Source organism: Chondrus crispus, genomic scaffold, assembly GCF_000350225.1.
Source record: "Chondrus crispus Stackhouse genomic scaffold, scaffold_201, whole genome shotgun sequence".
NCBI lineage: Eukaryota > Rhodophyta > Florideophyceae > Gigartinales > Gigartinaceae > Chondrus > Chondrus crispus.
The window spans coordinates 144,424-170,431 of NW_005179074.1; the positions used below are offsets into that span (position 1 = coordinate 144,424).

At 51.6% G+C, this 26,008-nt stretch overlaps 1 protein-coding gene; it reads left to right on the top strand.

The window, feature by feature from the left end:
* The first annotated feature begins 24,748 nt into the window (after positions 1-24,748).
* Positions 24,749-26,008, top strand: CHC_T00003815001 (hypothetical protein). XM_005714988.1 is given in 3 exon segments: positions 24,749-24,824; positions 24,825-25,655; positions 25,775-26,008. 2 exon segments carry the CDS (start codon positions 24,825-24,827, stop codon positions 26,006-26,008), a joined length of 1,065 nt encoding a protein of 354 aa, XP_005715045.1. The 5' UTR covers positions 24,749-24,824.

The window sequence follows — 26,008 nt, forward strand, 5'->3', positions numbered from 1 at the left end:
AGTGGTTTTGTTGATACGACTAGAGGTCAGATGCTGACATCATTTAATGCTATGAATTTAGCGAGAGAGAAATACCGCAATGATGAGCGGCGCAAGCTGACGGAAGCAGCAAAGGCTGCAGAACTGTCTTTGCGGAAAGCTCGTCGCACAGAAAAGGCACAGGCGGAAGCAGTAAACTTTCGTAATGCGCGATGGGCGAAGCGAGCGGAACTTGCTGGCATGGCAATTGGGGTGTTTAAGAAGCGAGTGAGGTCGCTTCGAGAGCGGAGAGCCATCGCACGTCGTATGGTAATTATGACGAAGCAGAAGACGTTTCGAAATGGGCGGCATGTTTGAGCAAAGGTACGGGTTTGATGTGGGATCGGTGACGTGGCGAATAATTTTGTTTCCAAAAAATAATGTTGTATGAGGAAAATGTGCTTGCATTTCCGATCTTTGTGCTCGGTTGGGGCGCAAAAGTGTCCGCGTGCTTCAATCTCACTCCTCTTGTGTGTCCGTGGTTGTTTTGGCCAAGTCCCACTGGAAGACGGGCTGACAGTGTCCCCGTCGCAAAACATAAAAAACGGTGATTGTTTGACAATTAGAGGTACTTTTTCCTTTTAATATTGAGGTTTTTGTCCGACGTCTTCAGCACCCCCCCTTTAGTGCTAGGGAGCCTGGGCACATTCTCTCAGCAAGAGCGAAGAATCGACACGTGGATTCTCAATTCTGTCAGACTCACTACAGTAGCGCATGATGCGTTGGGGAACGACATTGCGACGAGAATTTAAAAGCTCTTTGTTTTGAGCCCGATCTCGCAACGTTGCGATCTGTTCATGTGCTTGAGCTTCGCAACGCTCATTTGATTGGTACTAGCTCTCGGACATACGGAGTACGATATCCGTCGCGTAGATGTTGGCTTCTTGATCTTGTTCCGCTTCGACGACGTCATGTCTCCGAAGGTGACGCCTGGTGTCTGAAGAACTAGAGTGTACTGTAGCGAAAGAGTCCATTCCTTCAAGGCGTACTACACTGCTTACAAAACGTATTTCTCTCCTTCATGCCACACAATATTGAGCTGAACAGTGGGTGAGCAAGGGCTTCAGCAATTATCAGATACTTGCTTAACGGAGGATGTTCTTGCATACGGGGACGTGGTGCGATGAATGGAGAAGCATTCGACTCGTTGCGTTTCATAATCGCACTTTTCTACAAATCTCCGCGCACCTCTTTCGGTACCAAAGTACGTGCACATTGCATTCTACTTCCACGGGTAGAAATATTTCTACTTTTTGCATCCACTGGCCACTGTCACGGCTTGAACAGGTCATCACTACAGTATGTAGGGCGATACGTGCTCCATTTTGCTTGACCAGTCGGTTAGATGACGTCATTTTTCACCAGACTGCCCTTCGACAGAGGCGCGAAGTGGGAAGACAGAAACACAGACGCATGAACGTGAAGGGGAGCTCAGGAAAGTTTCTTTCTTTTGACAGGATGCCTCTGCACAAGACGTGTGAGGGATACACGCAGACTTGCCATTCATGTGTCCTTTTAAGAGGTTTTAAACGACTTTACGAAAGTCGCCTGGTACCTCACAGTGATATTGCTGCCGCCACTGTTTTCGACCACGTGCTTTACTCTTGCTCTCCGTCCCATGGACAAGGAGGTGTGGGACGCGCAGGAGAAAATAGCAGTTACAGTACTGTACTGTAGTACTGTAGTACTGTAGTACACAACGCGCGTATCGCGCACAGCGGCAGGGGGAAGCCGTCTCGAGACGGAGAGTGAGGCGAGGTTGGTTGGAAAGGACAAGGGCAAATTGTGGCCGAGGCGAGTTGGTGGGTGGGAAGTTATCGACGAAAGTGCCGGCAGCCCTCTGGACGCTCAGTATACAGTGCACGAAACTGAGAAACGGCCACCCTTCCCCGTCGCACTGTGATTCCACACGAGCACGCAAATAAGGCACAGCCTTATTTACAGACAAAGGATAGGACATAGAGTCAGTAAATATACCGGCGCCAGCGGCCCCCGCGGTCAGGGGGACTCCGGAATCCGGATCTCTTGGTTCACAGGTTATGGGCCACTACGACCACTGAACTTCACCACCAGACCGACCACCACCAGCCACCACGACAAAACCGAGAGACCGCGATCAAAAGGGGACCAGACGTAACCGCGCCCGGGAGCAAGAGCAACTCACGCACGAACTCTACGCACTAGCACGGATAGCAGAGGCAGAAAAGCACGAAACACAACCGCAAAAACACAACACCATGAACTCATAAACACAGCAACCCGCGCTACCCGCACTGGCAAAATCGAACTACACATTCTGGCACGACGCACTGCACATTTACGCGCGTACCATAGAGGCAGAACCGCTCCTAGAAGCAGCACCGACACCCACCCAAGACCCTGCAATCAGCAAACAGAATCAGGATAAAGCCGATGCGCTCAGGACGATCATCATGCAAAGCATACACAACGATCTCATACCGCAGCTACCCCCCACCATCCTAAGGGAGGAACCACACACCATATGCGAAATGATCAATACGCACGTCCACGAAGCCAACATCAAAAAGCATCAAGTACTGGACGCCGAGGCCCGCAGCCTCAAATTCCTCCCCGTCCAGGAATTCAGTGAGAATCTAGTCAAACACCAGAGCACCCGGCACGAAATGATACTCGCAAACTACCCCAATATCAATCATGAGAGAACCACAATCAACTACATGATACAGGGACTTACCCAGCACCCAGACCTCAGCACTCTCGCCCTCCTACTGACGGGCCACCCTCCCACCAGCATAAGGGCATTCCACAACCACATCCAGCAGGTTCTGATCAGGCAACAAAGAATGGCTCCCCCAACACAAACGCCACGAACAACCAAAGCAGAGCAACAACGCACTGCCACTCCCCATAACGCATACATCCCACGCAAAATCAACCGATCAGCCCGCCCAGACAACAAAACGTACCCCAAGCCCCCAGAATGGAGCGGTGCATAGTGCACCTACCATGGCAGTGTAACGCACAACACCACGGAATGCTACGCACGCAAATGGCAAAGGAAAGCCCCTTATCACGGCAACACAATCCAAAAAACACCCCACCGCGATCCCCAAGTCCCCAAAAAACAGAAGCACACGACCAGGCAATCTATGAACTGCACATGAGGATAGCCCAACTCGAAGAAGTACTCACCCAGCACTCCGACGACGATACCACCGGTAAGCTTCCATATATTCTCGATTCCGGTGCCAACCCCACGAACGTATCCAAACCTGATGGTACGATGCCCAAAACCACCGGTACACTAACAAAAGCTTCCAACGGCAAACATCACACCATAACACACACGGGACCCATCAAAATCACACACAGCAATAAGACCATCACACTCCCGGCGGTGCACTCCCCCAACATCCAACAAAACCTCCTCAGTGTACACGACCTCACGCGCCACGGGCATGTCACATTCACACCCCACCGTGCAATCGTGCACGCACCCCAGCGCATAAAGAAACCGGTACTCACGGCCACATACCGCAAAGGACAATACGTGATGGACAAACTGCAGCGAGCTCTAGCACAAGCAGCACGCACTGTAGGCAAATCACAGAAAACACGTAAAGCATCGAAACACACCAGCACCCATGCACAACACAGACGCCACGAGAAAAGCATCACTGCACCTGTCACACCCCACCTAGCCCCCCACCCGCGCGCCACCCCGCAACTCCGCAACACGGCGCAATCCCCCATCACCAACCAAAGAGAAGCACCGTCAAGGACATAATACAGGACTGGCATCTGCGACTTGGCCACATCCATCCAAAGACCATCAGTATAATAGCCAAACACAAACTGTTGCGACCCCTCCCGGCGTCACTGCACACGACGCCACACAAACTAACCTGCACAGGATGTATCGATGGCAAAACAACGCAAACCACGCACCCCTGCACCACCCACACACAGGACATCGGCACACAACTATCGTCGGATGTGTGTGGCCTCATCAAGCCCACCTCCAGACAAATTAACTACTACTTGATGACACTTGTAGACACAGCCACGAGATACGTCTGGGTAGTCTTCCTCAACAACAGGTCACAAGTACCGCACAGCATCACCAACGCCATCCAATACGTATCCAACCAGCTAGGATACTATCTCAAACTACTCACCACGGAGAACGCGAAGGAATACACAGCCACATACGTACAGCAGTACCTCACCGACAGAAGGATCACCTTCCGACCGACCACAGCCTATACACCGCAAGAAAAATCCTTGGCAGAACGCATCAATAGGACAATCATGAACAGCACACGCGCTGCGCTGGCCCACAGCCACATGCAGCGAGCCTACTGGCAAGAAACAGTAACCGACGCAGTACACAAATACAACATAACATACCACCACGCCGTCAAGAACCTACCGCACACTCTGTGGCATGGAATCCCACCGCAAGTGAAGCACATATTCATATTTGGCCAACTAGGATACATACCCATACTGAAACCGCACAAAACCAAGCTCCAGCTCCGAGCACACCCAGCACGATACCTCCACGGTATCGATGACATACACATCCGGATCTACAACATGCACACCAGCCGACAACAAAAAGTGCGCAGCAACGACTTCAAACCGTACTTCCGCAACACAGACCCATGCACCACCACACATGCCGCATTCACGGCGAAACGCCGCAAGACCACCACACCAACGGCAGTCACGACCACAACCCCAGCGCTCAGATCACTTGCACAAGCACGCAAATATCCCGACGCAAAGGAATGGGAAACGGTCCACAACCACGAATTACAGCAGCTAGACGACATGAACGCGATGGCATGGCACAAAACAGCGATCAACATACCGAAACGTGACATCATACCGATGACCATGACGTACAGGTACAAGATCGAGCCTGACACGAAGACGATAACGAGAAAAGCTCGATGCTCAGTGCGCGGAGACCTCATGACACCCCACACGCACTATGACTCGGACAAGACAGCGACGTTCATTGTAGTGCAGTGACCCTGCGCCCTTTATCCCTGGTCACTGACGTCGCGGGGCCGCGTTCCCCGCCTTTGACACGTGTGTAACATGTGTGCTCATCCAAAGTGTACGCGTACACTTTGGATGAGCCCACACGTGTATGCTGTGCGCTCCCGTCTATGACACGTGTACTCATCCAAAGTGTACGCGTACACTTTGGATGATACCACACGTGTATGATAAGCGCGCCACACGTGTACTGTGCGCGCACACTTGGGATGGTACCCCACGTGTACCACACGTGGACACACGTGTATGACAGTCGTATGACAGTCGTATGACACGTATCTGAAACGTGTACAACACGTGTACAACCCGTGTACATACGTGTTGCCCACAAGTTTCTACGCTAATTAGCGTCTAATGCCAAGTGGCAATTCTAATGACGATAATTAATTATTAATTACCCATTTAGTAATCGACGCCGACGACGGCGCTCGGCCTGTATAGGTCGGGTGTCGGAAGGCGCTACAGTAAAGAGGCATCAGGTGATCGGACCCCATCTCTGGTAGGATCCTCTACGGTTCCTATCTAGTTGGCTAAGTCTGGTACCTGCACCCTTCGTCGTCATCCTTTTTCTTGTTTTCCTTTACTTTTTTCCCTATTTTCTACGTTTCTACGCTACAATTCTCCTTCCTTCTTTCTTCTCCCTTCTTGTTTTGTTCTTCTTCGACGCTGTCGATAGCGGTCCGCGACGCGACCGCCACACCCACTCCTTCTAGTTACTCGATCCCGAGTACCCCTTCACGCGCTGACCGCGACTCTGCCCGCGATTCTCGCGTTACCTTTGAGCTACTACGGACAGAGGGCCCCGAACACCCTGGTGGTGACTGGACATACCGCTTTCCCTCATAGCGAGATTTACGCCCTCGTTGGCGAGTGTGTCCACTGCACTACATTTTGGTCTTCCGACCTAGAAGGAGTGGACACACGATGAACAATTCACGAAAACCCCGCCTTCCTGGCGTCAAGACTCGAGCAGCGAGCAGTACGCACAGCGATCGAGCGCAGCGCCAAGATGGGCGAGATACCCCAAGAACTACCAATCCGCTCCCAGCGGTGGCTGTGAATGCACAGCCAGATCAGGACCAAACAACTCCGACAATGGAGAAGCCCAGCGCGAGCAGCGGGGCGCGTACCCCAGACGTTGGGAAGATAGCCGACGTCGAGGGTACAGTGGTCGCCCTCGTTCGCGAACGTATACTTCATATTAAAGATACTCTCACGGTTCTGCGTGCTAAAATATCCACGATGGAGGCGCGTCATGACCGCGGAGCTACGCCTTCTACGTGGCGACGTTAACTCCGTTCTGGAGGATCTCCAGATTCCGGACGCTATCGAGGGGTCAGTCACAATAACAACCCGCGATGTACTGGCTCGGATGGTCAGAAGACTCGAATCGGTCGAGGAGCAACTCCACGGTGGAGGTGACGAGGCCGACCTCGAGGAACAAGATGAACCCCGAGTTGCCAGGAAAAATACTCCGAGAGGAGGAACTCAAGATTTCGAACGCCACATTGGCGAGCAATCGAGGAGATCTCGAGAATCGCAGAAATCGCGCAAGAGCAAGAAGGATCGCTATGATCCTGATTGGAATCCATCCCCTCCGTCCTCTGACAATTTTGATGACTGTGAGTCGGGCCCGTCGGATTACAAAGAAGCCTCAAGTGAGGATGCTGGTGAGCGCCGCAGACGAAAGCCGCAAGGCGGGAGGCACGGTCGCCAGCTTGGGCAGAAGCACCCCGGACTGAAGGTGCTTCGACCCACAAATTGCCTCTTCGATGGCGCTCTGGACTACCGCCGTTACAGGCTGACAAGGCGTCACAAACGCCGAAGTGGGCGAGAAACCCGTAAAGTCAAGGATCACATTAGATCAATCCAAACGGGCGCTCCCGAACTCCGTTTCGACGGTAGTGACCCCATTAAGGTTTTGGGTTTTCTATCTCGTTTCGTCGAAGAATGTGAGACCAACTCCATGAAGGAGTCCCAGGCACTGGTAGCAGTGAAGTATTTCCTGCAAGGCCAGGCAAGAACGCAGTTCGATGCGACAAAGCAGATGGACTTCTTCGATGGAGGAATTTCGTACTGGCACGAAGCGGTACAGTACCTGCTACGCACTTATGCGACCAACGACGCCATCAGCAGTGCAGTACTCGATCTTCGAGATGTGCGCCAGAAGGCGGAAGAATCAGAAACCCGTTACAGTGCTCGTCTCCTGGACGCCGAGTTTCGTTGCGGTAACGTGCACGACGCCGATGAACGAATTACAATGTTCATTGACGGGCTCAATCCGGGAATCCGGTCTCTCATATCGCGATTTCGCGAGACAGAACGTCGAATGAGACGAAGTCGTCGTGACGGGATCACGTTCCTGGATATCGTCCAGTACGCCCAGAATGAAGGCGATGCTCTTCGGGCCCGCTTCGGTGGCGGAAGAAACGCCGAACATGGCGGAAAAAGGCAGGTCGGCATTTTGAAGCCGCCGACCCGACCGGCGCTATCGCACGCCGGACAACATCGAATGATGATGACAGAGTCTTCTGCTGACTCTCGGCCAGTGATAGCCGAAAACCACGGCATAGGTGGCGAGTCGATGAACCTTATGCAAGGAGATTGGTCGTCTGTACCGACGGCGGAGCTACCCTCGACCACGGAGACGCAAACGGACGACCCGGAGTCGATGATGCTCACAAGGGGCGCGTACGGTCGCGTTCCTGCCCCGGTCATCCGAGGACAGGAACATTCACACCATGTCCGCGCTGGCCGTCTTGGCTGGCAAGTTAACGTGCGAGGAACTCCGAACTTGGAGAGGCCACGTGGTAACTTAATTTGCCACAAGTGCTACGGGCCGAACCACATCGCACCAGACTGCGTAGTTCAACTGTCGATTGCCGAGTCATGTCGTATCATACGAAACTACGACCACCTTTCTGCAGAAGAAAAGCAATGCGTACCCGGGACAGCTATTGGAAGTTACGAGCCCTTGAAGAGATCGTCAACACCCGGGCTCGCGACCTCCAGAACGCGGAAGCCGCGAAAACTGACGCCCACCAAGGCGGTACAGTGTCCAAAGACAACCAGGGAAACTGACTTCGGGAGTCCGCGTCGAAGCGGAGGCAAGAGGGCCTCCCCCGGCTACCTGGAGCCTGACGCCGGGCGGCGAAGGTCGTCCCTCCCCAGTGAAGATCCTGTCAAGGAAGGATCTGTTGAACCCCAAACATGGGAGCAAGCTCAGCGAGCTACGCCGACCATAGCGAAAATACGTGCCCCCACGTTTACAAGGCACCATTATGGTGATGGCGAAGCGCAATTACAAGTTCTATGCCGACTACGGGCTAGTCCCGGAACTTTTGGCAAGGAAGCTCACAGTGCTAGACACTGGGGCTGGGCCAAACTTTATTCGAAAGGATGAACTACCTCCGCAGTATATGGAGAAAATGAAACCAGGATCAACCCCGAACATGCGGGATGCAAACCGTAACCAAATTTTAATTACTGGGACAATTGATCTGGTTGTCAGAATTGGTTCGCGAATTACTCGCGTAACATTCCTGTATGCGAGCGCCTGGCGGCTGGAGTGGTCCTGGGATGTGACTTCATGGACCGTTTCGTGGAAGCCGTCTACCCACGTCGCAAGACGATCGAGCTCGACGACGGGTCCTCGGTCCCTATTACGAGAAAGCCACTCAGGCGACCGTCGAACGCACCGCCATTGCCGGCGTCCCAAGAATTCGCCAAGGCAGGCGGTCGGACATCACCTCGAGTCAGCGTCACCAAGCCAGTCGTGCCTGAGCCTGGAACGCAAACATTCGTCTCCGTGACGTCAAAACGGCACGGCCTTATGGTCCTACAGCCGCATGAGAAACTCTACACAAAGAGTCAAGTCGTCGCCTCCAATGGCGTTGTGCAAGTCGAGCCAAATAGCGAGTTCCGCGTGCTCGTTGCCAATTTTGGCATCGCGCCTTATCGGCTCGTTAAGGGCCAAACGATCGGCACTTTACTGCCACATCCGACCGCTGTTATAGGGAGCAAAGTCAGCGTGGCTGCAATGCTAGGCCTCACCGATGAGGAAGCGAACGAAGTCCAACAAGACTTCGACAAGGACGCCAACCGGGCGGTAGAAAACGCCTCTATGGCGAGCAATCCGGATGACGTGGATCTCTCACACGTCCCGGCCCGCCATCGTGATCAGATCAAGGCTATGCTACTCACGTAAAGCTCCATGTGGAGTGGGCAGCTGGGCAAGATCAAGGTCACAAAGCATCACATCGACACGATGACTGGAACGCGACCGATCGCGCAAAACCCCTACCGAGCAGGACCACACGCCCGGGAGGCGGAGATGAAAGAAGTAGACCGTATGCTCCGAGCCGGAGTAATCGAGCCGTCGAAATCAGCATGGGCCTCACCGGTTGTACTGGTGCCTAAGAAGGACGGGCAGTTGCGTTTTTGCGTGGACTACCGGCGGCTAAATGCCGTGACGATACGGGATTCATACCCGTTGCCTCGAATGGACGAGTATATTGACTCCCTAGGAGAAGCAATCGTCTTTTCGACGCTCGACTGCAATAGCGGGTATTGGCAAATACCCGTTGCAGAAGAAGATCGCGAGAAAACCGCGTTTGTGTGTCATGCTGGACTGTACCAGTATCTCCGTATGCCCTTTGGGCTAACAAACGCTCCCGCTACTTTCCAGCGAACGTTGGATATTATCCTATCCTCCTTCAAATGGAGATCCTGTCTCGTATACCTTGACGACGTAATTCTGTTCTCGAAGGATATCGACAGTCATATACGTCACGTTGACGAGGTTCTCGACGCCTTCCAGTCGGCAGGAGTGTCCCTCAAGTTGGAAAAGTGCTCTTTCTTCACACAACAAGTACATTACCTTGGCCATGTTATACGGCCAGGGACGCTCTCGATTGACGAGGTGTCGACCAGGGCTTTACGCGAAATCGCGATACCAACCACCCAGACTGAGCTCCGCTCGTTTTTGGGTTTGTGCAACGTCTATCGACGATTTGTACCGAACTACGCCCATAAGGCGGCGCCGCTGAACCAGCTTCTCAAGAAGGGGCAACCTGTTAAGCTGGAACCCTTCGGCGGAACCGAGATCAAGGCCTTTGATACGCTGAGAGAAGCGGTGATCTCCCCGCCAATTCTGGCGTTGCCCAAGGCTGGGTTCCCATATTCAATGGACACGGACGCCAGCGACTACCAAGTCAACCACGGCGCTCTTCCAATCATACGAAGATGGGCAAAGGAAGCCTATCGGGTTTTGGTCTCGATCACTACACGCTGCAGAGCGAAATTACTCCACTTCGGAGAAAGAATGTCTCGCTGTTGTGTGTGGTGTAGTGACGCTGCGTCCCTATCTCCAAGGAACCCGGTTCACGGTACATACCGACCATTCTTCCCTCCGATGGTTAATGGAGATCACGGACCCATCAGGCCGACTGATGAGATGGCGACTCCGTCTTGGAGAGTTTGACTTCGACGTGAAGTACAAGAAGGGCAAGCTCCATACCCAAGCCGACGCGTTATCGCGACTGTTCACATCCGGGGAGACGACAGTCCCCGTAGATGAAGAAATCCCATGTTTTCTGGGAATATCCTCCGAAATGGAGCCAGTCGATAAGTTTTCTGACGACTTCGAAGATCTCGAGTCGGCAAGGTTCGATGCGATATTGAACACGAAACGCTAGTCGACTGACGAGAATTTATTGGATCCTATCACAAGGGAAGAGATGCTACGTCATCAGCTGGCAGATGCATTCTGCGCCGGAATTAGAAGGCGAATCAATGGTGGGGATGACATCCCGTTCGCCACTGAAGAGGGCGGGGTTCTCGTCAGGAACGTAAATGCGACATGTCGCATTTGCACCACAAGTGGTGGTACCACAGGACCTCCAAGCGAGGATTCTTTACATGGGACATCATGCACTGCTTGCCGGTCACCCCGGTGGCAGGAAGATGTTCTACACTCTAACTAGAGATTGCTACTGGCCATCGCTGGCAGGAGATTGCTACGCAACTGCAAGAAATTGCATACATTGCGCTAAAGAGCGAGTCAAACTTCGGAGGAAGACTAAACGCCTCAAGCTGTTCCCAGCTACGGCGCCTCTCGAGTCGCTCTCTATCGATCTCCATGGGGAGTTAATCCGTACCCCTCGCGGAAATCGGTGGCTCCTGGTGATCACGGATCGCTTCTCCAAGCTGGTCCGCAACCGTTCCTCTCAAGAGGATTACTGCCGCAGAAATGGCGAAGGCTTTCGTCCACCATTGGGTGTTTTTCTACGGACCACCAGTCACGGTGCTGGCGGATAACGGAAAGCAATTCGTGTCCCGACTCTTCCAAGAGATTTGCCGCATCCTGGGCATCAAGAAAGTCTTTACGACGACCTACCACCCCAAAACAAATGGGCAGGTGGAGCGCTTCAACAGGACAATACTGTCACCGCTTAGACATTACGTCGCTGAACACCCAAAGACTGGGACCTCCTCACTGATGCGCTTACGTATGCGTACAATACGCAAACGCATAGTACCACCAAGCTCGCCCCGTTCGAACTGGTCTTATCGCGACCACCGCGTGCCCTATCGTTGCAGGCAGAACCTCAGCCGGAGGAAGTTGGCCTTGCCCAGTATCACGCCAAGTGGCGAGCCTGGCTTCGTGGACTTATGAGCACGGCTCAAGCCGAAATGAAGAAGTCTCAAGAACGCTATCGAGCGAACTACGATAAGCACATACGCCATCCAAAGGCGGAGTATCGTCCCGGGACACACGTGTTCGTCCGACGGGACTACGCGAATCCCCGTACAGAAGCTCGCCACAAGCTGGCGCCAGTGGCAAATGGAGCATACTGCGTCGTTTCTGCGGATCAGGACACCGTGGTTATCCAGGATGGAGAAGAACAAGAACGCGTTACACGCGATCGGGTAGTACCTGCACCAGTGCAGCCCAGTCAACCCGTAACGTCATCCACGACGAATATCCACGATCCAAATCGTGTTCACCGTCCCGATAGACCGGGTATCCCGAGCGGTACAGTATCCACCTCTCCTATAGAGCAGTCTCAGGTTCCCAAAACAGGGTTGGGGGACTTGCAGGACACATCGCCTATGAATGGCGCCGCCCAAACCGGAATTTGGAACAGAGCTCGGATTGGACAGCCGCCGCCTTCGAGGCGCTCTGATGAGACTAACAAAAGCCGTCCCAAACACTCGAGGCATGGGGCTCGTCGCTATGCCCGGTTGGCGAATGATACTGCGGTCGGACAGGAGAAAAACTCTACACCACCCGCTGACAGTCCCCGCGACGAGCCGACTCCCGCCTCCCACGATAGAGAAGGAGACGCACGCTACCAATTGCAGCCCAAAGCAGCCGCCCAGAACGTCCATGCAGTGACGAAGCAACACTCAAGGGACCCGCGAGGAGCCGCGTCTAATAATACGACAAGAGAAGTGGACAGGAATCAGTCGCTGTCTCCACACGCCATCGATGGCGAAGAATACGTGGTCGACCACGTCGTCGCGCATCGCTATGATGACGACGGTAAACTCGTCTTCCGAGTAAGATGGTACGGCTACACGCCGGAGGAGGACACTGAAGAACCAATTAGTCACCTCCGACGGAGCCATGTAATTTTATATTGCAAAAGAAAAGGATTGAATGTCCCAGACTCGATCACTCGAGCGAGACAAGGATAACTTCAAGACCAAGGTGGTTTGTTTCTCTTTACCTAAAAAGAATGACTACTCGCCCTATGGCGCTACTGTACGCGAATTACCGCTTCGCACTTACCGCCCGATGGCGTTGTGATCTCCTCAAGGAGGTTCAAAAGTGCAGGGTGAACCGCGTGTCTCAGGCGGATCGGCACGATCCCTGAGAGGGGGGTGATGTAGTGCAGTGACCCTGCGCCCTTTATCCCTGGCCACTGCCGTCGCGGGGCCGCGTTCCCCGCCTTTGACACGTGTGTAACATGTGTGCTCATCCAAAGTGTACGCGTACACTTTGGATGAGCCCACACGTGTATGCTGTGCGCTCCCGTCTATGACACGTGTACTCATCCAAAGTGTACGCGTACACTTTGGATGATACCACACGTGTATGATAAGCGCGCCACACGTGTACTGTGCGCGCACACTTGGGATGGTACCCCACGTGTACCACACGTGGACACACGTGTATGACAGTCGTATGACAGTCGTATGACACGTATCTGAAACGTGTACAACACGTGTACAACCCGTGTACATACGTGTTGCCCACAAGTTTCTACGCTAATTAGCGTCTAATGCCAAGTGGCAATTCTAATGACGATAATTAATTATTAATTACCCATTTAGTAATCGACGCCGACGACGGCGCTCGGCCTGTATAGGTCGGGTGTCGGAAGGCGCTACAGTAAAGAGGCATCAGGTGATCGGACCCCATCTCTGGTAGGATCCTCTACGGTTCCTATCTAGTTGGCTAAGTCTGGTACCTGCACCCTTCGTCGTCATCCTTTTTCTTGTTTTCCTTTACTTTTTTCCCTATTTTCTACGTTTCTACGCTACAATTCTCCTTCCTTCTTTCTTCTCCCTTCTTGTTTTGTTCTTCTTCGACGCTGTCGATAGCGGTCCGCGACGCGACCGCCACACCCACTCCTTCTAGTTACTCGATCCCGAGTACCCCTTCACGCGCTGACCGCGACTCTGCCCGCGATTCTCGCGTTACCTTTGAGCTACTACGGACAGAGGGCCCCGAACACCCTGGTGGTGACTGGACATACCGCTTTCCCTCATAGCGAGATTTACGCCCTCGTTGGCGAGTGTGTCCACTGCACTACATTCATGGCAGACAAAACGACAGTCAGAGCAATATCGGCCATGGCGGCAGCGAAAGACATGCACCTCGAACATATAGATATAAAAGGAGCATACTTGCATGAACAATACGAACACGAAAAGCCCGTGCACGTATGGCAACCCCCAAAATTTGACGGAACGTTCACACACAAAACCACAAACGGACAACTCAAGGGAAACATATACGGAACCCCACCAGCGGCGTATACCTACAGCACACGACTACACGAACACCTCCGAAACAACGGCTACCGTCAACTCAAGTCAGATCCCTCACTGTTCATCAAACAGGCACACAACAACCTGATCATTATAGCAGTCAGCATGGATGACTTCCTAGCAGCCGCCACGACCCCAAAACTCAATGACGAGCTGTTTAACACATTGCGCCAGAAATATCAAATCAAGAGGCTGGGAAAACCCAAAGCATACCTCAACTGGCACATCACATACAAAAAGCACGGGATCCATGTCTCGCAACCACAGCACATACAGCACGTCACGGCATACTTGCGCATGAACGAAAGCAACCCCGTTGACACACCATACCTCCACGGCATCAGTGTAGACCCACCGAAAGACACAGATGAACCGTACCCAGCCATACAAGACACGTACCGCACAGCGCTAGGAGAGATACGGTACGTAGCGGACAGTACCAGACCAGATATTGCATTCGCAACAGCGGCACTGGCGCGTGCACTGCAACGCCCCACCACGAGACACTGGAGACTGCTGAAAAGGTTAGCGCAATATTTACACAGCACACGCAGCCACGGCATACTTTTCCCCAAATCACGGAAACAACTGCACACCATCACGAGCTACACGGACGCCGACTTTGCCAACGACACGACCACGCGAAAATCGTTCTCCGGCATGGCCGTTACCCTCCACAACGCGACCATACACTGGCAGGCCAAACAACAGCCCATCGTAGCTAAAAGTACATGTGAAGCCGAGTACATTGCGGCCGCCGAGGCGGCAACCCACACCATATGGATCCGCAACATGATGTCAGAAATAGGCATCCCCACGCCAACGGCGGCCATGCATATTGACAACGCCGCCGCCGCTCGCCCTAGCAACCCTACTGTAGCCGATAGTAGGGTGCTCGTAGTACGACCGGAGGACTAGTAGTCCAACTGCAGTATCACCGTAGTGTGCATCCATACAGCTGTGCTCAAGTTAGAATTAGAGAGAAAATATGGAATACCGCTGTAGTATATGCGCAGTGTATTCGTAGTAGGGGGTAATACATGCATGGCTGCTGTAGTGCGCCAGCAGTATCAGAGTACGAGGCGTGGCGTACGACGAGTAAGTTTTAAGCGACTTTGAGATTGATAAATACGTGGAAGACCACGATTCGGATACGGCTTCGCGGTCGCGGGTGTTTGTAAGGGCGGTGGTAGGCGAAGAGTCGCACCTGACCGGGCTAACTGCGAGGCCAAAACGCAAGCGCTACTTCCTACATTCAACGGAACTCGGCGCGATCAAGAGACAGGGCAGGCGGACAAGGAGAATGCACGAGCGGCCAAGGCCGCGCGCGCACGTACGGATCACAGAAACAGAGGCGGAATTCATTCCCGAGGCGGCGGCGGGGGTATCGCGCGAGGGGCAGCAGACAAGGAAGGGGGGCCGCCGGCCTGCATGCGCAACGTGCTGCAGCGGTTAGACCTTCCCGTGTTCTCATTGAACCGGTTCTGGCACTAGCGCACAGCGCTGGCGCCAGTGCCATCGCCCGTGCAGTCGCCCACGCCGCTCGGCGTCGGCGAGCGGGGAGAGGCCACGTCGGCGTTCTCGCGCAAGGCTACGTTGCCGCTCGGCGGGCAGTGGCGCAGGGCGCCGCCACCATTGCGCGCAGCGCTCGAAGACATGGGGCGGCAGTCCGACGAGCACCTCATCAAGCTCGAGCGCATGGAGACGCTCCACGCAGTGCTGCGTAAGCTCCCCATCCCCGCCGCACGCAGGAGGCAGCGCACAGAGAAGGGCGGCATGCCCGGGCGAGCGCGCACAGTGCCGCATGGCGACGACCGCGGAAGACGCGGCGCGCTGCACGCCTGATGGGATAGGCACTTGGTCAAAACATTGCCAAAAAAACCTTTCTTCGGTAAATTTATTTGATCCAGCAGCATTTTGGCGCTGCCTCTCGTGTCATCCGACCGCCGCGGTGCCATTGCATATGGTATTGTTGTTCCCTTTATTTGGCCAAGATGGGGGTTTTGGTCTTCTCTTCCCCTTTTTTGGATCCCTAGGTTCGGTCTCAATGTCGAGCCAAGTCACATCTTGGTGCTTTCAACTAAGTCCAGACACCGATGAACCAACGCCCTCAAAACCGGCGGAGGCCTCTTCGCCTCTTCCCTTCGCTGCTAAAACTCACACTTTCTTCAGCCGTGCGATCAAATGATAAACGAACGCTTCAAGAGCTCCCTTCGAGCCATCCGGGACAAGTTCGCGGGGACCTGCCTGATCGATGCGCGCTCAGTCAACTTCAGCATGGCCTGCGCTGTATATGCTCATCAGTCGATAACCGAAGTCGATATCCGCAAGTCGTTCTTCACGTGCGGTATGTTCCCTTTTCGACGGCATTTTGCAGCTCAATTCAGGAGCTTCAAGACGGAGGAAGATGTTGGGCCGTCCAACGGAGCTTTTACTAACCTTTCCACTCACGAAACCAGAGGCCCCGGTGCCGAAGTGGCTGGTGCTGCGGTACAGCGCCAAGACGACGCGGCGACCGAGGAGAAGATTGCTGCTATTATGGCGCAGAATGCCGGAAGCGCATCTAAGACATCTAAGCAGATTGAGATGACATTGAATAATACACGTACTACAAACAACATCCTCATGCACCGTATCTTGCCCCCCGGCCCGTCCCGAGTCCGCCAACGAGAAAAAGATGCCTATTTTCGACAGCGACGCCCCGGCCGACTGGTTGACGACGGCCGATCTGTTGCAGCGGCGAAAGGACGGTGAGGCATGCAAGGCTGCCGAGGTTGCAGCCAAGAAAGACCGAAAGGCCGCTACTCTGCATAAGCGAAAAGAAGCGTTAAAGGGGAAACAGATGCGGGTGGACGAAAAGCGTGCAAAAGCGCTCGCTAAACAACAACGACATGATCGTATCGCAGTGGCAGCGGCCGGCTCCGGTCCATCCCCGATGCCCTCCCTAACGCCTTCTCCCCGGAAACCCCCCCGGCGCAAACTGCCCCAGGGCTTTCTGCAGTTGCTGAAGTCCATGACTGTACGCGCGCTTGAGCAGTGCTCGCAGACCCCAGTGCCCAAAATTAGCATTGCGCACTTTTGAGCTCCCCTTCGAAACAAAGTCACCTCTTTAAACGTCATTCAGCCATCCATTTGCTATTTAGCCTGCTTGTCATACCGGTAGCTTCACAACACGCTCAGCTATCTATTGGCGAGTTTTGACTATTAAACGGACAAAGTTTCGCTGCTCGGCGCCATTTCGCGTGGAAAGTGCCCAAAATTTAGCCAACGGGAAGGGTACAGCACATGATACCGGACAGTACCCTTCGAAGGGTACCTTCAGAGTAGGCCACCGAAGGCCCGTTCTGAGGAAGCGTGAATAACTGGAGATCTGCTGATCAAGGTACTGTAATGAACTGTACTGTATCAAAGCACCAAAATACATACAGTACAAGGCAACGGGATCTCCACTTCATGGCCAGTGATCGCTGTGAACGCTGAACGCGGGTGCATGATTTTAGCGTGCCCCCATATAACAGCGTTCACCTCATACAATGCGCGATACGCATATAAATACACCCATCGTCGAGTGGAGTATAAAACTCCACTCGACGATGGGTGTACTCAAAATTTGAGTTATACAGGTTGAGAACATAAAAGCGCTTACTCTCTGACACTGTAAAAGACATGAAACGACCGATTATGGACTCAGATTGGTTCAATAATAAACACGGCGACCAGCATCTTTAAAAACGTTTACGAAACGTTTACGAAACGCAAATAAATACGCGAAATGCTATAGTTTACAGTAGCAAAAATGTGTTTATTCTAGTACTTTGTCGCGCGCCCGTGCCCATCCAGCACTGCAAGCATACGCCGTGGTACGCTCCCATAGAGCTTCTGTAGTAAGTGGCTACTGATTGTCGGCCAAACTTCCTCAATTGCAGCCATAAGCTGCTCTACAGTATCAAACTGTCGCTGATGAAGATAGGCCTGGCGAGCCATGATGCCCCATATGTTCTCAATAATGTTGAGATCAGGGGACTTAGCGGGCCAGCCGATAGTCCTAACACCTTTCTGAGTGAGCCATAAACAAGTAAATCCAGACCTATGAATAGAGGCACCATCCTGCTGGTATGCCCAGTTCTGCATTTCCGCGTACATCTCTGCGGCATATGCAAGTAGAGCCATATTTAAGGTTTCAAATTACTTGCGAGAGTCTTGATTGCCATCTAGAAAGATGAGAGGAGACACCGTACGGAGAGATAGCTCCCCAAACCATGACAGAAGCTCCTCCCATCTGTTTTTTCGAAAAAAGCGTTCATCCTTCCGCAAATCATGCCAATAACTGGCATTGCCGTCTGGGCCATCGAGGTTAAACTTTTTTCGTCGCAAAAATTTGCCTTTTTCCAGAAATACTCTCCCTTGCCTATGAAACGACGCACCCAATTGACTCTCTTTTTACGGTGTAGAGAAGTCATCATGGGTGCAGTCTTTATCTTTTTATACTTCAGATGAGGCGTTCCGCTTAAAATCTGCTGGATTCGTCAGATTCCAACCGGCAAATTGAGGTCCTTCTTGAGGTCTCGAGCTGAATAATCTCTTGTAGTGGCCTTGCGGATGGTAGCCTTCTCTTGACGGACCAAAAGTTTTTGATCGGTTACATGAGCTCGGGCACGTAAGACACGACCTGGGTTCTTTAAAACCCGTTGTAAAGCGCCTCCGGACCTTTCCAGTTCTTTATGTATGTCCCGTAGTGACAAGAGTTGACGGTGCAAGGCAAGGATTTGTCCCTTTTTCATTTCAGTGAGTGGGGGGCCTCTCGGCATATTGAATGCTGCCTTTTGCTCGACGATGATGTCTAAAGATTGTATTAGATCAGCGCTGCAGGACCGTGCCTCTTACTGGTTTGAAATCAAGACTACATGCCAGTTGCCCACACTTTTTGCTACTGCACTCTATAGCGTTTCGCGTATTTATTTGCTTTTCGCAAACGTTTTTAAAGATGCTGGTCGCCGCGTTTATTACTGAACCAATCTGAGTCCGGAATGGGTCGTTTCGTGTCTTTTACAGTGTCAGAGAGTAAGCGCTTTTATGTTCTCGACCTGTATAACTCAAAACTCCACTCGACGATGGGTGTATTTATTTGCGTTTCGCGCACTGTATGAGGTCATTTGCCGTCTAGACACTAGCGTTCACGCATGGGAATGATCCAGATGGCGAAACAACACAGTGTTCTTTTGGGAACGTACAGTTTACTGTAACACACTCAAGAGCCACGTGACTTGATGTGCCATAAAATCATGAGTACGTACGGCACAGCTGCATGCTTTGTTGCTTTGCTTTGTTGAGTGTCATGCTCCGAAAGCCAATGGGAAGCAAAGAATTGCGAGTTTTCGGCCATGCGGGCGGTCAGTGATGTCTCCTGGGATTTGAGCCACAGAAAAGATACAGAATAGCATCGCACAACTGTCCGGTATCAAACACCAATCTCATATCCTAGACTGTACTGCTTCTCAGCGCCCACACATCTAGGTTTTGCTCACTGAGGATGGCGCACATAGAGCCCATCCGTTTTCTTCTTCATAGCAATTCATGTGATAGATCTGAGGAGAACAGTACGCATATCCAATTATCACAGTTGCGATGTCCGCTCGTTTACGATATTTTCATTGCATATCACTTTGTCCTGAGTGACGCTCTGCTTTCGCTTCGCTTTCCATACACACTCTCCGACAGAAATACATCCTTCCGGTGTCCAACAATGATTCGGGTAAGCCAAGATCGGCCGTGATTTTGGGTTGCGGACAGGCACTTGCCGGAGTTGCGCTTTATTCGAGAAATTCTACGCACTCCTTATCTAATGTGGGGTCAGAAAGGAAGCCGTTTTAAGCGACAAATCCTTGAGAAGTATACTCCTGCCTTCTGAAAATAGTCGTTTATCTGCTGGAGCCAACAACAACAGGAGAAACGGAGTGGCATCAAAAGCAATACCGCCTCCTTCAAAGAAACTCTACCGAGTCCGACACATGGAGAGAGGTGTTGTCGATAGCATCCTTGAAGAGAGTCAAAAAGCTCCAGTGTAGGGAGGGTAGTCAAATGGGCTGAACTCTAATGTTTTAATAAGCGGTTCGCGAGTAACGTTGCTGTACCCTTCCATAAGACACGTATCCATGTGGTGTTCTTGAATACAGTTTCTCGAAAAGGGTCATCGCAGCCATTGTCACCTGGAATTACGTTTTGTCTTCGAGGCCAAGCTTATCCACAGACTCTCTTGCATTGTTAAACTGTAGGAGTGGGTAAGTTTGACTCGACCTCGTGTTTCGCAAGGGTGAGAAGCTCAACTGAGCGGGTTAATCCGCGTAACGTCTTCTGCCAGTTCCCCCTTACCCACTGCGCAGTATATTATGCATATATATATAGCTTCTTCCCATCTCGCTCTCCCTCTCTCCCCTCCCCCGCCCTCTTCCTGCTCACTCTTCACTCCCGTCCGTCCTCTGACCACACAGACAGACAATTCCCAGACTATTTAACCGATTATCACCTGCAATGTTCAGGCAAATTGTTTTTACCGTCGTTTGCTTGAACTTACTGACATTCTGTGCTGCGCAGAGAGAACTTCCCTTGCCTGGCGACAAAACTGGTTCAGCTAAATGGGTAAGAATCAATACAAACTTTGTGCTCTACTCGGCAGAAGAGATGCTGGCTATAGTTGACAAAGCAAAGGCTGCAGGAGCGAATAGTGTCCTTCTCAGTGATGTGAAGACAATGACCTTTTGGTTCCGTTCCCCAGGGACAAAGTGGTTTAATCGAATCAACGCTTTTCGCGCCGGTGTCCGTGATCGAGGAATGAATTTTATCCTCAGTGGGGTCGGGCTTGGGTATTGCAGCGGACCACTTGCCAACGATCCAAACCTTGCTTCAGGATATCCCATGAATGACGTTCCGATGAGAGTTTCGGCGGGGGGTGTTTTACGGCCTGTTGAAACCGCTGAGATACCGAATGGATCATTTGAGGACTCTTCGGCAAATCGGCCCACCGGCTGGGGCTTTCAAGACAATCCGGGTGAGTTGACTTTCATCGACTCTACTGTAGCGAGGTCCGGGTCCAAATCGCTGCGGCTTGATGCAAAGCCAGGTAAGATGTCAAGACTGTTCGGAGACTTCAAAGTCAAGCCATTTCAACAGTATACTCTCTCAGTTTGGGTAAAGACACAGGCCCTTACAACTGGAACTATTCTTTTATTGATAAGAGACTCAGCCAACACCAATAGGCGTCTTTCTTCTCAATTCCTGTCTATGCCCGAAAGTGGCGGACGTCGGAAGTACTTCAGCGATGCGAACGACCTGACGTTTGACTGGACTGAGATGAAACTACCATTTAACTCTTTAGGCGCGACATCTGCCTCGGTAGTTCTCGGGATTTGGAGAGGCACGAGTGGAAAGGTATGGTGGGATGATATCAGGCTTCGCTCGACACCCCAGATGAATCTTTTAAGGCGCAGCTCACTGCCGTTCACTATCAAAACTACAGATGGACGCATCTTGTCTGAAAATTCCCAATACAGCGGTGCCGTAGATCCGAAACTTGGACAATCATCATTTCAAGGGAACTTTGACACCTATCATGACATACGTCCGATATCCGTGACACCAGCTTCGCGCCTTTCTGAAGGAGATACTGTTTTACTTAGTGGATACCATACTACTGTTGTTCGCAATGGGCAAGTAGGGTGTTCATGGACGGACAGAAAACTCATCAAAGTTATTCGTCGGACCTACGTAGAAGGCAACCGGGCGTTTTCTCCAGATGCTATTTTACTGGCACACGATGAAATCAGGACCGGAGGCTGGGAGCCTCTAGAAGTCGCACAAAAAACTTCTGGAAGGGCATTGGCTGCTTACATGAGAGAGGAAATCAGGATTGTTCGAAAGGCGTCGAATAATAAGCCGCTGTACGTATGGTCTGACATGTTTGATCCCGGCCACAATGCAAACGCCGATTATTATCACGTACGTAATACACTCACGGGGTCGTGGAAAGGGTTGAGCAACAAGATGATAACGATTGTGAATTGGGAGGACACATCCTTGGAAGAGAGTGGAAAGGCATCTTTTACATTCTTCCACAAGAAAGGATTCACTCAGGTAATTGCAGGCTACTATGACTATGATGTACAGGAAAACTTCAAAGCTTGGCAAAGTGCAATAGACGGGCGTACGACTGCTGGGTCAATGTACACAACATGGACAAAGGATTTTAGCCAGCTCCAGCCGTTTGCAAACTTGTGGTGGTAAATTCGACGTGGCCTCCCTACGAAAATCTATCTAGCTTTTTGCGTAGACTAAAAAGAAAGGTCTTGCTGTGGGAACAGAAACGTTCCTTAGTGTTGGATACTAATACCTAGATGATGTCTATCGGACGTTTCCATTCCGTGAATTGAGTAGTAAAGAAGCGTTTCATCATGTCGAGTGTGAATTTGTGCTTCCAGAGTATGCAATTGATCTTGGTTCGGTACTTGGACTTAATGGAGAGAGGCAGACTATGTGGTGGTGACGTAAGGTGTGGTGACGTAAGGTGTGATGACATTTCAGTAACGCTGCCTACTCCCAAACGTGGGTATAGCGGAAAATTCGTCACCAAAAGATATGTATGGCAGCTGTGTTGCACAGTAACTGAAATGGATTTTGCAGGTGCAGGTACAGGGGGGTACGCGCAATAGTGCCGCTTTCATTATTGCCACCCTCGAATTAGTGCCGCCAAAACCGACAGACACAGGTTCTGCCACGTGTCATGCACGACGTCGTCATCGGCCACTCCTCATGCGCCTCAGCTCTTTGGTGCAATTGGTGACGTGATGATACCTCACTCAATGACCCTAACATGAATCCTGAAAAGATCGCCAAAGCGAAGCGTACGCGCCTTACGATTGCACAGAAAATCGAGGTTGGGCATCTGCTGCAGGTCGGAAAGTTGGTCGAAATGAAACAGAAATTGATAAATCTATGGTGGATGGTATAGTAGGGTTTCTCTCCCGACTGAGCCTGGTGCCAGAAGACGGCCTTGCAGAAACTGCAGAATTCTGCAGGAAAGATGTGGAGGAATGGATTGAGATCGAGACTAATGAGCTTGTGGCAGAAGCTTCTATTAGTGATGCTTGTAATTCAATACATTAGGCCATCCCCACCGCGGAAGATTTTCTATCTCTATTGAGGTATGATAAGCCCAAAATTCTGGTTACGGATTTTGTGCAACATTACCGCACAAATCTAATCTAAACGGTTAGAGAATCCTTTAGATTAGATAGTGAACTGACTCTATATTCTGGAAATTTAGAGTCAGTTTGGAGTCTATTGGTCGAATAGAGACTGGCAATAGATACCCACGTGTGCATTCTGTACAGCCCGTGTGCATTCTGTATGTTTTTCATTGGCCATCGCGCGCGCCTTCTTTGTGCAGAACACCTGGAAGAACTTCGGGGAGTGTGCAACAGTGCGTGCCCGTGAGAGTGCGCAACTTGTGTTTCCCGCCGGCGCGCTTTCCGCGTCTCCCGCGTTTTCCGCCGTGCACGCTAGCGAGTGCTGGCTGCTGCTCACCGCCGCTAGAGCTTGATAGCGAGCCCATGGACTTCCTCATCTCCTCACACTCACGGCCAAGCCAGTTCCAATCGATAGGTGCTTCATTGGGCTCCGCCATGCTCGCTCCTTGTGGGCTCGAGGTTGCGAAGAGAATAGACTTCTTTGCCGCGGTAATGTTCAAAGTGCTGATCGGCATCAATTAGATTAGAGACTATCTAACTCGAATAGAGCTGTAATTTTGGCCGGCATTACACTCCGCAATCTGCCAATGGCCAAGCAACAAATGTGCGCTATAGAGATAGATAATCTTCCGCGGTGGGGATGGCCTTATGGTGGAGAGCTACAGAATCAGTCTGCCAGTGATGCTATGATGGATGATTGTATGGGTGGCTGAAGATGAGTGTGAAATTACGGAGAGGCGGGCCGTACCGAGTGCTGTAGTGCTAGCAAGGCTGTTTGGGTCTTTGGAGAGTCTGGGTGTGGAGTGCGATGTGAGCAATGCCTTATCGCACTTGAGGTCCGCAAAACGAGCTTTTCTAGAAGCTAGGCATGAGAGACAGGGTCAAAGGCAACAACAGCAGACTCTAATAACAGAGTTCTGGCCGGGTAGTGATTCTGCTTTCTGATTGTGCCGCTCCGAATTAGTGCCGTATTATTAGTCTTTACACAGGGCGGCACTAATGCGTAGGGTCGACTGCATGGACTATATCAACTTGAGGAAAAAAGTGGGTGAATGCAAGTGCCTTCAATCGATACATATACGATGTGCATGTCTTTAAGGATTGATGAACTCATTTTCAACCTTTCTCTTCATATTGTGTGAACATGTGTTTTGCGGTAGGATGAGAAGGATACGTTGGTCCCTGAGAGCGTTATTTTCATTTCTGCCTTCTCTGTTGTAGATTCGGTAATATGTATGCCACGTGTCTTCCCTTGCACGATTGCCAGTTAATCACCGAAAACCGATGCTCCTGCACACACTGTACCCGTGGGTACCTGTGGGTACAGTGTACTCAGCCCTAGATGACCAACTCCTTCCCTCCACTTTAGTTCCGATGCCCGACTCCTTTTCATTCATTTCATGTCCAACTCCGTTCGAAGTTCTTTCTAACTCTGTACGATTTCCGGTCTCACCGATGAATCGCTGGAAAAGGGGCAGCAGGGGACTCCAGAAGCCGTCACGCAGCCCTTATGCTTCGGCTTCTGCGTCATCCGCCCGCCGGAAGTTCTACGCCGTCCGTGGCGGGAAAGGCGGCTTTTCCGGTGTACTCAATTCTTGGAATGAGTGTCAGCGTCATATTAATGGGGTTTCAGGAGTAGCCTTTAAAAGCTTTTTGACGTACGACGAAGCATTGGCATTTTCACAGAATAGACCACAAGCGCCATCAATTGGATGTGGGAAGAAGAGCAAGTTCTACGCCGTAAAATACGGCGAGTACAGCGAAATTTTCACTTCATGGGAAGAATGCAGAGTGTATGTGTCTGGTATTCGAAACGCAAGCTACAAGGCCTTCAAGTCTTTGGAAGAAGCACTCGACTTTACAGGCCATAGTAGGCAATCTCTGAGCCGGCCTGCAATTGTGGACAAAGAATCCAATGCGAAAATCGGAAGGAGTGCTTCGACAGTTGCTTGCGCAGAAGACCGCGAGGTGATAGGCCACGCCACTAACCCTGTTATCTCCGACCATATGTCGTCGTCTTTTCTGGTCGAGCCTGTTCAAAATCAGGAGCAGCATCTCCTAGTTTTTACGGACGGTGCTTGCATAAACAACGGGAAACGGAACAGCAAAGCAGGTTACGGGGTATTTTTCGGCCTTAACAGTCCTTTAAATATTTCGAAACCGCTTCCAGGTCCGCCTACAAACCAGCGGGCTGAAATGATGGCAGTTTTGGTGGCTATTCGCACCGTTTTGAAGCACAGTCTTATTTCTCGAGGTGGTATTCTCGAGATAAGAACGGACTCCAAGGTTTGTATTCCCGCTTCCGGACTCAAGCCCTATGAATATATTGTAGTTTCACCGTGTCATTAGCCATTGTACTTACTTCCTTTCATTGTTCACGTTCACTGCTGATCTACATCTTTTAGTATACGAAAAACGGTATAGACAGCTGGGTTGCAGGATGGAAAAAGAATAATTGGAAAACATCCTCCGGTACAGAAGTCAAGAACCAAGACTTGTGGATCGCTCTCGATACCGCTAGAGCGGAACTGCTCGAGAGCGGTGTCATGTTTCATTTAGTGTGGGTGAAAGGTCACTCTGGAGATCCTGGAAATGAAGCCGCTGATGAGTTAGCCGTCGCGGGAATCCATCACATGTAA

Bases quoted from the DNA above. Each gene is read 5' to 3' on its own strand.
- CHC_T00003815001 (XM_005714988.1), top strand. From the start codon at position 24,825: ATGAATCGCTGGAAAAGGGGCAGCAGGGGACTCCAGAAGCCGTCACGC. The intron at 25,656-25,774 runs GTTTGTATTCCC...TACATCTTTTAG, and splicing joins AGATAAGAACGGACTCCAAG to TATACGAAAAACGGTATAGA.